This window comes from Mustela putorius, unplaced genomic scaffold (genome assembly GCF_011764305.1).
Source record: "Mustela putorius furo isolate JIRA1106 unplaced genomic scaffold, ASM1176430v1.1 tig00003913_pilon_pilon_pilon, whole genome shotgun sequence".
Classification (NCBI taxonomy): Eukaryota; Metazoa; Chordata; class Mammalia; order Carnivora; family Mustelidae; genus Mustela; species Mustela putorius.
The window spans coordinates 10,307,441-10,324,763 of record NW_025422060.1 but is presented as its reverse complement, the minus strand read 5'-3'; the positions used below and the strand labels follow the sequence as shown (position 1 = coordinate 10,324,763).

General features: G+C 46.9%; 1 protein-coding gene across 3 annotated transcripts in view; it reads left to right on the top strand.

Moving 5' to 3' along the window:
- The window catches only part of FAM171A1 (family with sequence similarity 171 member A1), a 124,229-nt gene that overhangs the window by 54,318 nt on the left and 52,588 nt on the right, over nucleotides 1-17,323 (top strand). For all 3 annotated transcript variants that reach the window (XM_045069194.1, XM_045069195.1, XM_045069196.1), the window contains one exon: nucleotides 10,653-10,880. In XM_045069194.1, coding sequence (XP_044925129.1) covers nucleotides 10,653-10,880 — 228 coding nt within the window. The remainder of the gene's footprint in view (nucleotides 1-10,652; nucleotides 10,881-17,323) is intronic.

Genomic DNA, 17,323 nt, shown 5'->3' with positions numbered 1-17,323 from the left:
ATTCAAAATAAATGTCATGTCATTTTGCTCTCAACCTAGTCCTAGACAAAAACTATGAAAAATGTATATCCATAGATATAAGGAGATCTGGAGATCTGGAAATACACATATGCATACACACACACAGAGGTTTTCCTCCTTCAGGTTTCCTTGGCAACCAGCCACTAGCATCTTCCAGCAGATCTTTAAAGCTTGGCTAAGGTGTGTATGTTAATTTTATAGCCATGCTTAATATCGCTCATTAACTCACAGTTCCCAGATTCTTCCAGACTCTCCTGAGTGGATTTTGTGCCTTTGTGAAAATTCTAAAAACGCCAACAGAACAGAAGCGTTTTAAAGTGGTTGGTTCCAGTGATTTCCTTACAAACATTTGTGAGTCCTCTTGTCCCCCAGAATGTTACATTGTCATAATTCTCTTGTTCACTTTGGAAGGATGCTCTGTGAGCTCATACAGGCATTGGCCATATTTACATCGGATGTAAATGTCAGAATCATCGCGTACTTTCCCATATCTGACTAAAAGGAGAATATTGTTAGGCTTTTACATATGCATTGATTTCTATGGAAGGTCAGTAGAGTTGGAGCCATGGCTTTGTTAAAAGCTATTTTTAGCACTATCTCGGTGTTCAGGAACTGTTTCAGTTCTTATGTCTTCTGAACAGGTGGAGCATCTTTCATTCTATGCTGGTTTGAATTTTTTTGGAGACATTTTCCCCAAAATAACTATCGTACCTTCACGTAGTACTTTAAAGCTACGTCTGAGCAATTCCTGTTACCATGTAAGAGGTTTGGGATTGTGTCTGTTTAATTTATTGTCAGATAACTCTTTTAGGTGGGATCATAGGAACAGTCCGAAATGATTGTGCTTGAGAATACTTGGTTAGGTATGTAAGTTGTTTGGTTGAATCAGGTCAATCTAGCATTAGTTTCCAAATTATCCTGGGATGTTTACCCAAATAACCCGTTGACCAGTCACAAGAATGTGGTCCCTTTTTAGTTGCTTTTATAGTGTAACACACACATGAAGCCAGCCCCAGAAACTTCATTTTGTACTGGGTGCAATTACAGAAAGACTTTTGCCATTTAACTTAGTGGTAAATGGAGAGACCTAACAGGATGCTTATCCAGTCTGCTTCAGTAAGTTGCTGGTATTCGAGTGTTACTACATTTTCTACTTCCATTATAGACTGTTTCAGGTTGGGGGAAGGAGCCATCCTGTTGTTTAAAAAAAAAAAAGAAAGAAAGAAAGAAAGAAAATCAGGGCTGCCTGCACGGCTCAGTTGGTTAAGCAACTGCCTCGGCTCAGGTCAAGATCCCGGAGTCCCAGGATCAAGTTCCACATCAGGCTCCCAGCTTCATGGGGAGTCTGCTTCTCCTTCTGACCTTCTCGCCTCTGATTCTCTCTCTCTCTCCAATAAATAAATAAAATCTTTAAAAACAAAACAAAAAAAAAATAGAAAATCAGTGTCATACACAGATACATCATGTATTCTTTCTATATATCATGGCTTCATTAACTGCTGCTTTCATGAATGTTTATTGTGTATTTCAACATTCTTCGCAACTTGGTGATGTTGGGTAGGAAATTGTTAATGGAATGATCATCGGTTTGACCCTCATGCATATTTCTTATGAGGGGGAAATCCATTGATTTATGGCCCAGAGAGATCCCGGCAGCCCTGCCAGGACGGAAGTAAGATACGTAACATCTGTAACATAAGTAACGTCTGTTCCATAGAGGTTCAGACAGATGTAGGGGTCGGGGACAGGGAGTGGTAAGAACATACGTTGTGTGCAGACAGAGCACGTCCCCTGCAGAGGTGGGCAGCCAGCAGAAGCCGCTCATGGAAACAGCCCAGATCTCTCCTTATTATACCAGCGGGAAGCTGTAACTGTCAAGTTGACCTTGTAGCAGTCTTTTCATGATGTTCAGAGCACAAGTCAGTTGCCAGAGATTGTAATACACCAAAAGGCACAAAATGGGATCCTAACTTCCCTGGCTGGGCTGCAGCAGCAAATGTACCTTTTCCATGCATTTTCAAGTGAACAGAAATTCAAGTGAAAATACAGAGATCACAATCCTCCACTGATAATTAAGGGACACACTTGCACGGAAAACCTCCTGAAATGGGGGAGGAATTCTGTATCAGATATTGTGACCACAGATTAATAGAGAGGACTCCGGGCAGCTCCTGATTCAGTCAGGAGCAAAAGTGTCTTCAGAACAGCATGGCTCCTGACAGGACAGTCAGTTGGACCAGGAGGGAGGGACCAGTGCCCAGCAGATCTGTCCCTCTGAAGTATGCCTGCATTGTCCTTTCTCCTCTGGGGACAGAAGTGCTGGTCTTTGCAGAAGAATAAGGAATATTACTTTTATAATTAAGTACACACAAGGCTTGCCAAATGCTTAAAATGCAGCTGAAATTGGCCATACGGGAGTCCTGGGATACACAATTGTAGCGATTTTTATTGTCCTACATATTATATATATATGTATTAGATATTATATATACTATGGCATATAACATATAACATCTGTTACATATATATGTGTACTATATATGAATAATATATAACATTTAACATAATATATAAGATATAAATAAAATATATATATCAACATATAATTATGTATAACTCATGTAGTATAAGTTAATATAGGTTATGTATATCATACAATATGTGATGTATATAAATCTAAAATATATATATAATTTTGTTGAAAGACATTCATTAGATTTTGAGAGCAAATAAAATCGAATGATAAGGTGCATATGTACTAGGTGAAACTGGAGAAAATACAAGAAAACTCTAGTACAAAGTACATTCTAATTTTGCCAGATGACAAAGTAAAACCTTTCATTTTTATAAAATACATACAGCAGATGGCAAGTTTCCTCTTCACACTCAGATGTGCCTGTAATTGCTGCATAAAGACAGGGAAATTCCATGAGTCCCCCAATACTGTAAAATTGTCACCACTGAGTAACATGGGGCAAAGTGTCCTAGAGCAGAGGTCTGGTAGCGTTTTAAAAATAAGTTCCTGTTTGGAAAACGTTTTTCAATGATGGGGTCCTTTTTTATTGTTTTATGTAAGACATAAAAAGCCATCATAACTCCTTTAATTTTCCACGAAGTCTAACTAATCATAGTTCTGGCAGCTCAAGATTCCTTCTCCACTGCTTGGCCGGGGGTGAGGCAGCCGCAGGGGCTCCAGGCAACTTGGGATAGACGCCTCTGCTTGGTCTGCTGCCGGAAAAGGACCTCCCCTTAGCGGAGCCCCTCTGGCCAGCCTGGCAAATGCTGCATTTCCAACCGGGTGGGTTGCTGTGGAAACCAACAGCTCTAAAAACCAAAAGGAAAGGAAAAATTAAAAATCCCAGAATAAAGACTAATTTGAGAGGATATAAAAGGGAATGAAACACAGCCACAGGGAGCCAAAAACTTCTTAGAAACAAAACCAAAATGGAACGAAAAAAGATGGCGCCCCTGAACTTCACTGTCCCTTCCCAGATGGAGCCGGAGTTGGCGAGACCCCGGGCAGGTGGAAGGTGAGAGGCGCAGGCTGTTCAGGGAGCAGGTGAGCCTCATCTCCCAGCTCTGTCCCCAGCAAAAACCACAGAGGACTTCCCATCTGGAGTAGGACAGAGGACATGGGAGCATGTGACAGAGACTTGAGATGTTGGGCCTGGAGTTTGGATGAGAGATTATGAACTAATGTGTTCTGTCACTTGCAGGAAAGTAACTCAAGGCATAAAGTCTTTGAAGAAGACACGGGAGAGAGAGAAACAAGGCCCCCCAGGGTTGGCGGGCAGTGTGTGACCCTGACCAGGCTTCCTCCTGAGCCAGCACAGTGTACACCATCTGCCTGGCCTCTTGCCCCTACCACTATGTTTGCTCTCAACTCGCTGCCGAACTGGTGGCTTCTCTGAAGCCAGCAATCGGAAACAGCCTTGTTGCCTTTCATTCTAAATCTGTGGCAGAAGAAAGGAAATGACTAAAAGATAATGTTTCGTTTTCTACCCACAAAGCAGATGTTCTTTGTACTACTTCAAATGGACTAGCTTGTGCCCACAGAGCCAAACTCTGTGTTTGCCAAGAGCAAAGGAGCCCTGAATCATGGTGGAGGGAGAATTTCTGAGGAGCTATTGCTTCCTTCTCGCTGCTTTCACTGGCTGGTGAAAATTTGAGGGGAATGCTCTAGAGGCGGTGGCTGAATTTGTGATCCCGAAATAATTCGCTGAGTAAGAGTGTGTAACGAAAAGAGACCTGAGCCCACATTCCGGGGAGGGGGGCTCCACCCACTTCAAGCAAACAGAATGAGAACACAGGATGGGTATTATGTTAGTCAGGGCTCTCCAGAGAGACAGAATCAATAGGATGTATGTTTATGTAGAACGAGAGCTATTATACAGAAATGACTCATGTGATTGTGGAGGCAGACAAACCCCAAGATCTATAGCCTGATTCAGCAGGCTGGAGAACCAGAAGAGCCAAGAGTATAGTCGTGGTCCAAAGCCTGAGACCTGAGGCCCAGGCAGAGTTGGTATTTCACCTTCAGAAAGCAGGAAAAGCCAATGTCCCAGTTCACAGGCTGTCAGGCGGGAAGAACTTGTGGGGAGGGTCAGCCTTTTTGTTCTATTCAGCCCTTCAACTGTTGGGTAAGGCCCACCACATCAAGGAACGCAATCTGTTTTACTCAGTCTAATGTAAATGTTAATCTCATCCCAGAAACACCCATATAGAAGCACCCAGAATAATGATGACCAAGTATCTGGGTACCCTGTGGCCCAGTGAAGTAGATGCATAAAATTAATGATCACACATACTGAGAAGTTAAGCCAGAGTGTGGAGGAGACCCTGACGGGTGCAGCTCCAAGAAGACAGTCCTCAGCCACATGGTGTCATGCTAGGACGGTCCAGAAGTGAGGAGTACAGACACCATGACCCACCCTAGCTAGTTTAACCAGACAAGACATCAGTCTGGCTTTCAGGGAGCTCACAGAAGTTCTTGGAGGATGGGGCTCGTAATCAGAACAGTGCCCAAGCCATAGGGCCAGACTGACCCAGGGACGTCCTGTCTTCCCTCCTGCACTGAGACAGGGCGGCTTGCACTGCTCGCCCCAAACCAGTTGCATTCTCCTTCGGTCAGAAAAAGCACCTGCTTTTTTATGCTGCTGTATTCTAAAGCAGAACCCAGAGAGAGGATAGCAGATCTGCAGAGTCCAAGTCCATTCCTCCTCCTCGGCTACCAGGGAGGATGAGAAACCAAACTTTCCGGCATGTCCTTGAGGCCGCACGAATGATGTAGGAGCACAGTCGAGAGGGGAAGGCTGTTCAGGAGATGCTGATCATCTTCCCACACTATCCTTCCAGCCTCCCTTCAATTCCCAGCTCTTCTGGAAGCATCCCACACTGAACTCCATAAACCATAAGCATCGGGACCGGTATTCATGCAGGACTTGCCTGTTCCAGTTAACGGGACGGTCACAGGCACCCCCCTTTGTAAGTCTTCTCCTGTCACCCCCACATCACCTCTCCCTCTACAGACCTTTGAGATCTTCTTTCTTTGTTTTTGTTTATAAACTCCAGACCTCATTAATCTCTTCTTTGCTATATTTTTTACTCTTTGTTACCCAGTTCCATCCTTTTTGCTCTCTGTCATGTGAGTTGGTCTGTTGGTTTTACCTCCCCCACTGCCCCGAAAACCCTAAACTTTGTAAAAACAGGACTCATATCTTTTTTCTTCTTTTTTGCTCCCCCATAGTACCTGATGTCATGCTAAGTGTACTGTAAATATTTTCTCGTTATTACAGTTCATTAGCTATCTGAATTAATGTTTTTCAAATGAATTTCAGTAGTGTCTATTGAAAACAACCATGAATAGGAAATAAATGGAACAACCAAAAACCACCCAGAGCTATTTAGGCCATGTACCTGATGATATCTAGAAATGCCCATTAGTTTTAGGGATTCATTCAGATGAGAGTTTGTAGTCCTTGATCAGTGCTATCCAGTAGAATTTTCTGTGTTGCTGGAAATGGTCTCTCTCTGCTGGTCACTCTGGGAGCCTCTAACCGCAGGTGGCCGTGGAGTACTGGAAATGTGCATAGTGTGATCCAGGAGTTCTGTTTCTTATTTAATCTTATTTTGATTAATTTAAACTGAAATTTAGATGCCCACCTGTGGCAGGTGGCCCCCATCTTGGACAACACAATGTTAGGATGGTTGGTTGCCCTCCAGCATTTCCCTCCACACTGGTTATTACTCAGTTCCAACAACTAAGTCATTCTCACCTCAGGACATTTGCCCCTGTGCCTGGTTGGTTCCTGTGTGTCCTTCAGGCCTGAGCTTATATGACATCTCCTCCAGAGGCCTTCCCTGACCTCCCTGTTGGGGGTAGGTTCCCGCTCCTGCTGGTGTCCTCAGTTCATAATTATACTTGGTATTTACTTATTATCTAAAGCCAAAATTTCCTCAGCGTCAGGGGTTTGATCCTCTTGTCTCCCCGCGTAGCGGGCCTGCAGCAAACACTGAAGTGGAAACAGAGAAGCAGCGGCAGTGTGCACAGTTTGGGGGGACGGAGATGAGGGGCCTCTAGCCCAGTTTGGGTGGGGGGTTGCTGAGTTAGGAGCAGTTTCTCAAACCTGAAGGTGGCCTTTCAGAAGATGAATAGAAATAAGGAACATGAAAGTCATGTTGTAGAAGGGCCTTTCCTACAAAGATCAGAAGCCACCGCAGAAAGGAGGAGTAAGGAACGCACGGGGTGGCGTCTGCGGGCCTGTGGGCAGTAACGTGCGGATGGAAGGGATCCTGATTGTGGAGGACCTCAGGTGCCTTGAAGTGTATCCTGTAGGTCAGGGGCAGCAGATTTTATTTTAAGAGCCAAAAGTAAATAGTTCAGACTTTACAAGCCCTGAGATCAAAGCTTCAGAACTCCACTACTGAAATGCAAAAACAGCCTTAGACAATATGCAAACGACTGTGGCTGTGCTCTAATAAAACTTTATTTATGGCCACACATTCAAACTCCAGATAATTCTCATAGGACATGAATTATTCTTTTGATTTTTTTTCTTTTCAACCATTTAAAGAGTAGAAACCATACTTAGGGGGCGCTTAGGTGGCTCAGTGGGTTAAGCCTCTGCCTTCAGCTCAGGTCATGATTCCAGGGTCCTGGGATCGAGCCCCACATCGGGCTCTCTGCTCAGCAGGGAGCCTGCTTTCCTTCCTCTCTCTCTGCCTGCCTCTCTGCCTCCTTGTGATCTCTGTCTGTCAAATAAATAAATTAATTAAAAAAAAAAAAAGAAAATGAAAAGAAACCATTCTTAGCTCACGGACCATTCAAAAATGAGCCACTGGCCTCATTTGTTACCCGGCCGTGTTTGGTGGGAGACATTAAAGGGTTGGGAGGGGGACAGGAAGTGGTCACATCAGGATGCCAGCTAGCTCCCTCTGGCTTCGGTGGGATCTCAGGGGCAGGTGTGAAGACAGTGGTGGTTTCTGTGAAGAGGCTGGGCTGCCGTCAGGGTAGGCGATGGTGGGCTCTGAAATAGGGCAACATTAACAAGGGTGGGAGAGAAAGGCCTGCCTTGTGACATACATTCTGCAGGCAAAATCAGTAAGAGCTTAGTGATGGATGTTCAGGGTAAGAAGTAAAAGAACGGTGCCCTAGCTCAGCAGAGTCCATCGGCTCTCACTGATGGGCAGCCAAACAGACTGCGTCTTCATGCATAATTAGTTTGGAGCCCTGTATACAGGGTCTTCCTTGACTCTGCAAAATGAGAGTAGTTTCAGTAAATAGTGCCTCCCCTAGTCCTAAGATTAGTCATTTGGTGGGAACAGTTTTGTTTGCTGTTGAATGGATAACCTAATTCTAGATGTTACTCTAGAAAACTGATACCCCAGTAGTCTGTAATAATCATCTAACCGTACTGACATTTTCTCCCTTCCTGTCATTCCAAACAAAGTAGCTAAACGATCTCTTTCAAAGTATATAATTGCAGAACGTAAAGTAGGCTTCTGGTGTTAGAAGAAATTCCAGTAGTAAGAATCTAGGACATGAATTATAGTAAAACCCCTTTCACCGTTGATTCAAAAGTGCTTTGGCTTTTTCCAGATCCTTGCTGCTCTTGTGAAGCCGCAAACAGTGAAGAGAGAGCAGGAACCTTGTAATCCCAATTGTTGGTAAATGTTTCATTACCATAAAATTACATAAATTATCCCTGCAGTCCTACAAAGCTACCTTTCCACTTGCCCTGTTCTAGGGGATTTCTGCTGTGTGCGTATTAACAAACGCAGAGTTAATTTATGTTATAATTTCGGGTGCCACCTGGGGACACCAAGACTTGGGTTAAATAAGAAAACACGTAGGCAGTGTACATCCTGCAAATCTGCATTGAGGTAACCGATAAGATTGGAGCGGATTAACTCAAGTTCCTTTTTGTAAGGCCGCATCCTCGCTTTTCATGATGTTGATTTTGTCCCTCTGTGGACGTTCGTTTTCTCCCTAAATCGAGTAGCCAAGTTCAGCTTCCTTAGCATTTATTTTTCTCTATGAGGTTTTGAGAGATTTGTTTGGTGCAAATCTCTAATACGTAGGTCTAGGGTTCTTTAGCTGTTCTTCATGGTTTGTCTGATCAAGAAATAGATCAGGTCGCTCAGTGGGGGAAAAAAATGGGTGGTCGGCTGAGATGTGCAGGATTCAGAAGGTTACTTTAGGCAGTTGGCTGGTTAACCAAGGCAACCATCCTTGAACCAAAAGGCGTTCTTCTCACTGTGGTTGCCCCAGCAGAGGAAGGGCCTTGGATGTAAAGTTGTTATTCCCCGAAGACGGATGCCTCGTCCCTGCGCTTTGTTTTATGCCTTTCTCCCCTCCAGCGCCCTTCTCTGTGCCCCGTCCAGCACCCCCGTACGCCAGGACTTGAGTGCTTAATGGTGACCACTGTGTTTATGCTTGCTCTGTGAGGCACCGCACTCAGTGTCTCCACCTGCGTGTGGAACTATGTGTTGTTGTCACCTCCACGTTATAGAGGAGCAAACAGGCCTGGTGAGGAGAAGTACCTTGCCCTGGGCTCCTTGGCTAGAACTGGCTGAGGCTCAGATTCAGACCTAGTGGGAACTGCAGTAGGAGGGCTCTGGGGTTCATGCCCATGGGATCAGCTCTGCGGCACCTGCCTCCTTCCCCCTCCGTGTGATGTCCGGCCCTCCCCCGAGCCAGACCCCTGTGGTTCTGTAGACAGGAGCCTCCCTGGTCACCTGCAGGGTCTTTGCTTGTCCTTGGCCCCACCTGTCTATCGCAAGGCATCAGTAGGGCTTCCGATCTGAAGCAGCTCAAAGTGTATGGCAAGGAGTGTCCAGGAGTGTCCTGGTGGACTTATGTATGTCACTGGGCACCAGCCACTCCCTTCAAACCCTTCCGGTCTGGAGCGCCTGGCTGGCATCTTTTAGCTGACATCCGCCGTGATGCTGGAGTCTGGTCCACTTCATCCCTTCCTGGGTTACTGGGAGGCCTCTTCGTGGATGCTCGGCGTCCAGTCTTGCCTCTTCCCCAGTCCATCCTTCCCCCTCGGCCAGAGGTTTCTATAACAAATTTAATTGCCACCCCCTTGTTTAAATTCTTTGTGACTTCCCATTGCTCTTGGGATCCAGAATGATCCTTTTAGGTTCCTTCTAAAGCCCTGAGTGGTCTGGCCCCTGCTCGCCTCTGCAGCCTTTCCCACGTGGGGCCTCATGGCCCTCAGACTGTCTGACATCCGTCAGAACCTGTGTTTCTCCAAGAAGCATGGCTGTTCCCTTGCCTCTGAGCCTTTGCGCATGCCGTTCCTTCAGTTCCCCCTTCATGCCTGCACCAGACCTCTCCCAGCACCGCGCGTGCCTGTCTCCTCACTTGTCTTCACCGCTGTGGTTCACATGATTACAGTTCTAGGCACAGAGGAGCAGCTCAGTAAACATCCCTCGCATGAACAAATGAAAATTACTCATTCCTTTTTAGATTTTTAACATGAATTTGGACCTATATCCTGCACTCATGAGCTGGGTTTGCCAGTATTACTGCCTCGACTTCATTTATCTTTTCAAATCTTTTTTTCCCCCTTCCTGTAAGCTATTCTCTTCCCACTCATCAGGTCCTCCTTTAAAGACATTTTGGACCACTTTCCGGTCTAGTCCTCCTGATGGCCAGCACAGCGATCCTGGGTAGCTCTCGTCCACACTCGGCAGGACTGTTGAAGACTCTGGGTGCAACTCTGACAGCCTGCAGGGGGTCCGTCGGTAGCACCCCCCACACACACTCCCTGTTTGGACCCTGTGTGCCAGCAGCACTGGAAAGGATAAAAGAATACTGTGTTTGCACACAGTATCTTAAAGGGATAGAATTTTCTCTGTTATTTGTTGGAGTGAGCACAGAGGAGCAAAGAGGAAGGCCGTTTGTGATGGGCAGGGTGGGTGGGTTGGTGGGGGGGAATCATGTAAAGTAAAAAAGAATCCCTAACAAGAAAATGTTCCCTGGTTCCAGCAATTCCCATTTTGCACGTGGCTCTAGGTTTGCTTCGCACATACCCCCTTCCCCGGTCCCGCCAGCTACAGCAGAATTGTTGTTGAGGTGGGCTGGGTAATAGTGGTTCTTCTTTGTTGCTTTCTCCTCCCTCCAGAGGTGACCCTGAAGGTCCACATCAGTGACGCCAGCACCCACCAGCCCATCCCAGATGCGCTCATCGAGATTTTCACCAACCAGGTGTCCATCGCCTCCGGCACGTCGGGGACAGATGGCGCAGCCTTCGTTAAGTTCCAGTATAAGCTTGGCAGTCAGCTGATCGTCACCGCCACGAAGCACGCCTATGTGCCAAACTCTGCGCCCTGGAAGCCCATCCGGTTACCCGGTAAGGCCGTTGGAACCTCTCCCTAAAGCAGAGCTCATGGTCCCGCCTAGTGCTGGAATCAGACACAGAAGCAGTTTTTAAGGTGGATGGCAGATGATCAGGAAAATGGGGGTTTAGCCTCTGCTTTACTTGTGGGGGCTATTTTTTTGAGATTGTATTTATTTGTCAGAGAGAGAGCGCGCATGCATTCATGCACACAAGTTGTGGGGGGCAGAGGGAGAGTGGGAAGCAGATTCCCTGCTGAGCAGGGAACCCCGTGCGGGGCTTGATCCCAGGACCCCAGAATCATGACCTGAGCAGAAGGCAGATGCTTAACCGACTGAGGCCCCCAGGTACCCCTACCTTTGGGGGCTTCTTATGGGAAGGAAAGGTGGGGTCCTGTATGAAGCAGGCAGGGGCTCTCCCTCAGTTTACACACACAACACACACAACACACACAACAGAATCTGCCCGTTTCCCCTGCGTCCTCTTTTGTACCTTGTTGGTTCTAACTAGCAGGATGACATTAGGGCAGGGCTCCGGAGCAGACCTCCGTCGTTCTGCCTCATGGGGCCTGAGAGAACACTGGCCAGAGAGGCCCGGGGTGATGGGGACATAGTTTTTCTCCTCCCCCTTCTCACCTGCTGCGGGAAAACCCACTCCTATGTGTTTCTGCCGTACTCTTCCTCACTTCTGGTGCTTCTGACACCCAACATGTGGGATATTTTCCATACAGCAAGCAGTTCTCAAATGCTCTGTCACTTGCTGTGGGTCCTACAATTTAACTCGGTTCTGATACTATCTGTCTGGAGACAGCATTGGATCCCACAGGTGAAGGGCTCAGTCCATGACACCCCTCCCCCCCACCCCCACGTCAGACGCCTGTCACATGTCCACGTTGTCCCCTGGGGTTCTGACCCACCGGCTGTAAATCAGAGGTTCTCCATACCCCTCCTTGGGTTCAACTCATTGGCCAGAGTGGCTCCAGAACTCAGGGAAACGGTTGGTAAAAAACCAAAGTCAGCCAAGTAAATTTGAAAGTCTGTTTGGCTTTATTTAAGTGATTCATGAATCAGGCAGCACCCATCTCTCCAGCAGAGGGGAGCTTTAAGGAGTTGCACAAAAGGGAAGGTTTTTATAGGAAGAAGGTAAGGAGTTCTTAACAAAAGAAAAGACCTTTCAGGCAAGGTCATATTTCCTTAGTGGGGAGGGCAGGGGGTCTTTCTAGGTGGGTCTGACCTCATCTTCTTTTGAGGGGGAACGGAGAGGGAGGGCCCATGTAACCAAGTACCTCCCTGATGCCAATCAAAAAAATTCCTGACTGAGACAGTTGACTGAATTTCTGGCGAAGGTTGAAAACACAGTCAGGATAGGTGCGGTATTAAGTTCCAGTTTGGTAATTTGGCCTAAGTGACACCATTCTGGGCCTGTGGGGTTTTTCTGGTTTTTGTTTTGAACCCAGTTTACTGAGTAGATCACTGGTTTATTACAAAGACTATTAAAGGGACAGCCAGGGGCACCTGGGTGACTCAGTGGGTTAAGCCTCTGCCTTCGGCTCAGGACATGATCTCGGTCCTGGGATCGGGCCCCGCATCAGGCTCTCTGCTTCCTCCTCTCTCTCTCTGCCTGCCTCTCTGCCTAGATGCAATCTCTGTCTGTCAAATAAATGAATAAAATCTTGAAAAATAAAAAAAATAAAGGGACAGCCAGAATGGAGGAGATCACACGGGCAAGGGTTGTAGGAAGGGGTGCAGCATCTCCATGCCTTTCCTGGGCAAACCACCCTCCCAGCATCTCCGTGTGTACACCTACCTAAAAGCTCTCTAACCTCACCCTGTTGGGTTTCTACCGAGGCTTCATGATAATCGGGACTGGTGAACTCATTGGCCATTGGTGACTGATGGCATCTCCAGCCCTTCTGCCCTCCCCACGGTCAAGGGAGTGGGGCTGGAATTTCCAACTTGGTTGGTTCTCTGGCTGACCAGCCCCCACCCTTAGGTTATCTAGAGGCTTTCCAGAAGTCTCCTCATCAGCTAAAGCTGCCTTGAAAGGGACAGGTTATAAATAAGACAAGCCACCTTTATGGTTCTTATCACTTAGGAAATTCCATGGGTTTAGGAGCTCTAGTCCAGAAACAGGACCAAGACCAGATACGTATTTCTTATTATGAATCACAGTGTGAAGTTACCACTCACCACCTCACAGCGCTCATCTCCCACAGAGACAAGATGGTGCCTGACACAGATTTAGCCTGGGATGGGGTAGGTGGGGAGTTGACATGTCCCCCCCTTCTGTCCCCTTACCTCAGGCTGCCACTAGCACCTGGACCACATTGTCTGTTGGCACCAGGATAAGGGACAAGGAGGGGCTGAGGGCTGGAGGGAGATGCTGCCAGGGTGGAGTTTGGAAAGCGGCTGACCTGGTTCTGGCACCCAGTCTCTGCTTGAGCGCCTCGAGCTTCCTTGCGGATCCCTGCAGGACGGAGCTAATATCACCTGGCAGAGTTGTTCTGACTAAAAAGCAGGGAACGTACATAAACAACCTTAAAGCACCTAAAACACAGTAGGGGCTCAATAAATAGCACAGTGGCTGGCAAAATACCAACGTCGGTGTTCATCTCTGTGCCACCGCGCCGCTGAACACAGCCCGTCAGAGCCCCCACCGCCTCTGGGAACACATGGAAGCCAAGTGTGGCTGTCTCTGCCTGTAAAGACCCGGCTTCTACCCTCATTCACAAAAATTCTCTTTAGTTCAGTTTACATTTATTAAGTACCTGTTATGGGCTAGGCACTGCCCTGGCCCCTGAGAATAGAGACCAAGAGACACAGAGCTTGTCTCCAGGGAGTTGTGTAGTTAGCTTCAAAGCCATTCCTGCCTAATGGGTCTGTTCCCGCATGCATATGTGTAGGGGATGCTGGAGAAGGAAAGTTCAGCCCAGGTGAGGGAATAGGAGGATGAATAGACATTAGCATTAGAAGGTGCTTGTAAGGGGCACCTGGGTAGCGCAGTCGGGTCAGCATCTGACTCTTGGTTTCAGCTCAGGTCCTGATCTCAGGGTCCTGGGATTGAGCCCCACATCAGGCTTTGTGCTAACTGTGGAAGTCTGCTAAAGTTTCTCGCTCTGTTCCTATGCCCTGTACCCGCCACCGCTGGTGGTTGCATTCTCTCTCTCTCTCTCTCTCAAATAAATAAATACATCTTACCCCCCCCCCCAAAAAAAAGGTGCTTGTAAAAAAAAAAAAAATACAGATTCCAGGACTCATCCATTCAGTCCGGGGAACTGAACCTGACGTCTGCAATTTAACAAGTAACCCCTCCCCACCTACCCCCCCCCCCACACTCCACTCACGAATGGAAAGCATTTACTGATGTTGGGGACCCTGCTTTGTGAGCTACAGAAAGTGGATGTGATACAGGTACAACTGAGGAGATCTTCTAGAAAAATCTTAGAGAAAAGGGGATGAACCTGACAAATTATTTAGCAGACGAAATGCAGAATGCCTCCGGGAACAAGTGAGAGAGAATAAAAGGCAAGGACAAAACAGAAGAAATGTAAGTGGAATCTTGGGTTTCTAGCTGGTGATAGAGTGGCTGGAACAGATGGACAGTGGGATTAGGAGACCCACCACTCACTCCGTGGTTCCCTCAGGTTGACTCAGTTGATGCAGTGGGTTAAAAGAAGCCCCTTTCTTCTTCCCCACTCCCCTGTGCATCCTCTCCCCAGGCTTGAAGCTTAGACAGAGGTGAATGCAGGTGCTAGTGGAGGTGGGGGAGATGGTGGGGCAGGAATGAGTGTTGGGGGTCATCACTGATGATGAGTTTAGTGGAGAGGACGCTGGTTTTGAGCTGCCTCTGGGACACAGATGTGTTTAGCCTTGTAGTTTGAAATGATTTGAGGGCTCAAGGGGTTTGGAGGTAGAAACGTGGTTTGGGGGTCATTAGCCGTGTTGAGATAAGAACCATGAACTCATTGGCATTGTTGAGTTCAAAACCATGAACCCACCAAAGCATGGGGGGCAGACCTGGGACAGCACTCTGAGAAGGCCCACAAAACAGGAAGATGATCTTTGTTAGGTTATATATGAAGAAAATATTGGACCGCCTCCATTTTTCACACTGAAAAATCACTGGAAACAACCCAGGGAATTTCAAATGGTAGCCGGACACCTCGACTCCACCTTTGCTGGGAGAGCTGCTACACACAGTATCAGTGTGTTCTATAAAGTCACCATGGACCCCAGGGTCAGTACTGAGCCATGGATTTTAGGGGAGATGCAGGTTAGGGTCCTACGGGCTTCCTGTCATAACATTTTCATCGGCCAAACAATACATCACCTTGGTTTATGTGTGTTTGGGGGTGTTTAAAGACACATGATTTAGGGGCACCTGGGTGGCTCAGTTGTTTAAGTGTCTGCCTTCAGCTCAGGTCATGATCTCGGTTGGGGTCCTGGGAGATCTGGGATTGAGCCTGAATTGGGCTCCCTGCTCAGTAGGTGTTCTGCTTCTCCCTCTCCCTCTGCTCCAACCCCTGTTTGTGCTCTTTCCCCAATAAATAAATTTTAAAAACTTAAAAAAAAAAAAAAGACACATGATTTACTGCATACTGCTGGTTCATGGACATGGGACTCATGGCCCACAGCTTCATAACTCCTTGAACAAAGCTTATCTGACATATATGTTTCCCATAAGCACCTCCCAGCCGTCCTGCAGTTAGAGATGGCGGCCCTGGGCCTGGGGGCCATTTTAAACAGTGAAATCACCAAAGCAAGCACAGGAATGTGAAAAACTTGGCACAAAATAGATCGCCAGAGGATGCTTACAGTATATGAACCGAAAGGGAAAGGCAGAGCTTCCCCTTGTTTGACCTCCACTGGAAGCGCATGGTCCTGAGCCTCAAATTGTTGACTGCTCTGCTCTTTGCACGTATAAAGCATCATGAGGATTGACTATGGGGTCACAGATGCACGTTAGCAGGGAGCCGCATTCGCAAACGCTGAAACCACGAATAATGGGGGTTCAGTGTACTGGAATTACATTTGTTTCAACTTCATTAACATGATTATTTGAAGAAAAGCAACCATCTCCATAATAATCATTTTCTTAAATGAGTCAAAAAAATGGAAATGATGTGGTTTCGTTAGAAGGGCTTGGGGCTAGGCGTGAAGACCCCTGGGTTCTCACCCTGCCCGCCTCCCGCCATCCCCCACAAGGGGGCCCCTCCCGGCTCTCAAGACCACATTTCTCATTTCTAAAACTAAATTAATTAGACTGAGTAATTTTCAAGGGTCCACCGAGGTCTTTGGTTATGTTTCTCTGCTTGCCTCGTAAATATAATAAAGATACTCTTAACTAGAATCTGACAGAAGAGGTGACCAAACCTCCTACTTGCCTATTGTGAAAGGCAGAGTAAGCTTGTTTCCAGGTCAAGGTTATAGTGTTGGTACTGCAGACACCTGGGCAAGGAATAAAGAAAAGTTGGGAAAATTCAAAACTACAAAATTCTTTCTTCACTACACTGGCACACACGGTTTCTTTGGCCTGTGCATTCTTCAGAGATTTGGGGATGGATTTCTGTTTTCATTCTTGACAGTCCTTCCTGGGGAGCATGTTGGTTCTGCCCTTGCAAGGAGGGAGGTGTAGATTGGAGGGGGGGAAGCCCAGCATAAGGAGAGTAGCCCTTACCCTTGGCGAACAGCTAAAACAGATTTAGTTCTAGAAAATGCAGTCCGTCAACAGAAGACTGTAAGTCCACCTCTTAATTATTCCCTTCTCCGTAGTTATGACTCTACCAAGCCTGTTGCAGCAACCTCCAACCTGGCCCATCTGCCCCTTCTAACCACCTTCTCTAATCAGGGAGCATTCATGTCTTTAAAAAGAAAAAAAAAATGGGGGCTCCTGGGTGGCTCAGTGGGTTAAAGCCTCTGCCTTGGGCTCAGGTCATGATCCCAGGGTCCTGGGATCGAGCCCCGCATCGGGCTCTCTGCTCAGCAGGGAGCCTGCTTCCTCCTCTCTGCCTGCCTCTCTGCCTACTTGTGATCTCTGTCTAATAAATAAATAAAATCTTTAAAATATATATATATGTATGTATGTATACATATATACACACACACACATCACATATATACATATTATATGTCTATAACATATACATATTATGTTACATGTCTGCCTAAAAGGCCTTCAGTGTCCCCAGGATAAAGTTTAGACCCTCCTCCCCTAGCCACTTTTTTCTTACGTACCTCGTGTTCTCTAGAGCTGGGCCATTTGTTACTCTCTTGACGAATCTGCCCCGCCCTGTGTTTGTCCGCACTGATAACTCTTTGCCTGATGTTCTCTTGGAGAGTTCGTCTTAGGTCTTCGTGCCCAGCCTGGCTGTTTGCTGCTCTGTGAAGTCTTCTGACTCTCGCAAGGACAGTTAGACCTTCCTTTCTCTCTATTACCAAAAAAACAAACATCTACCTGGA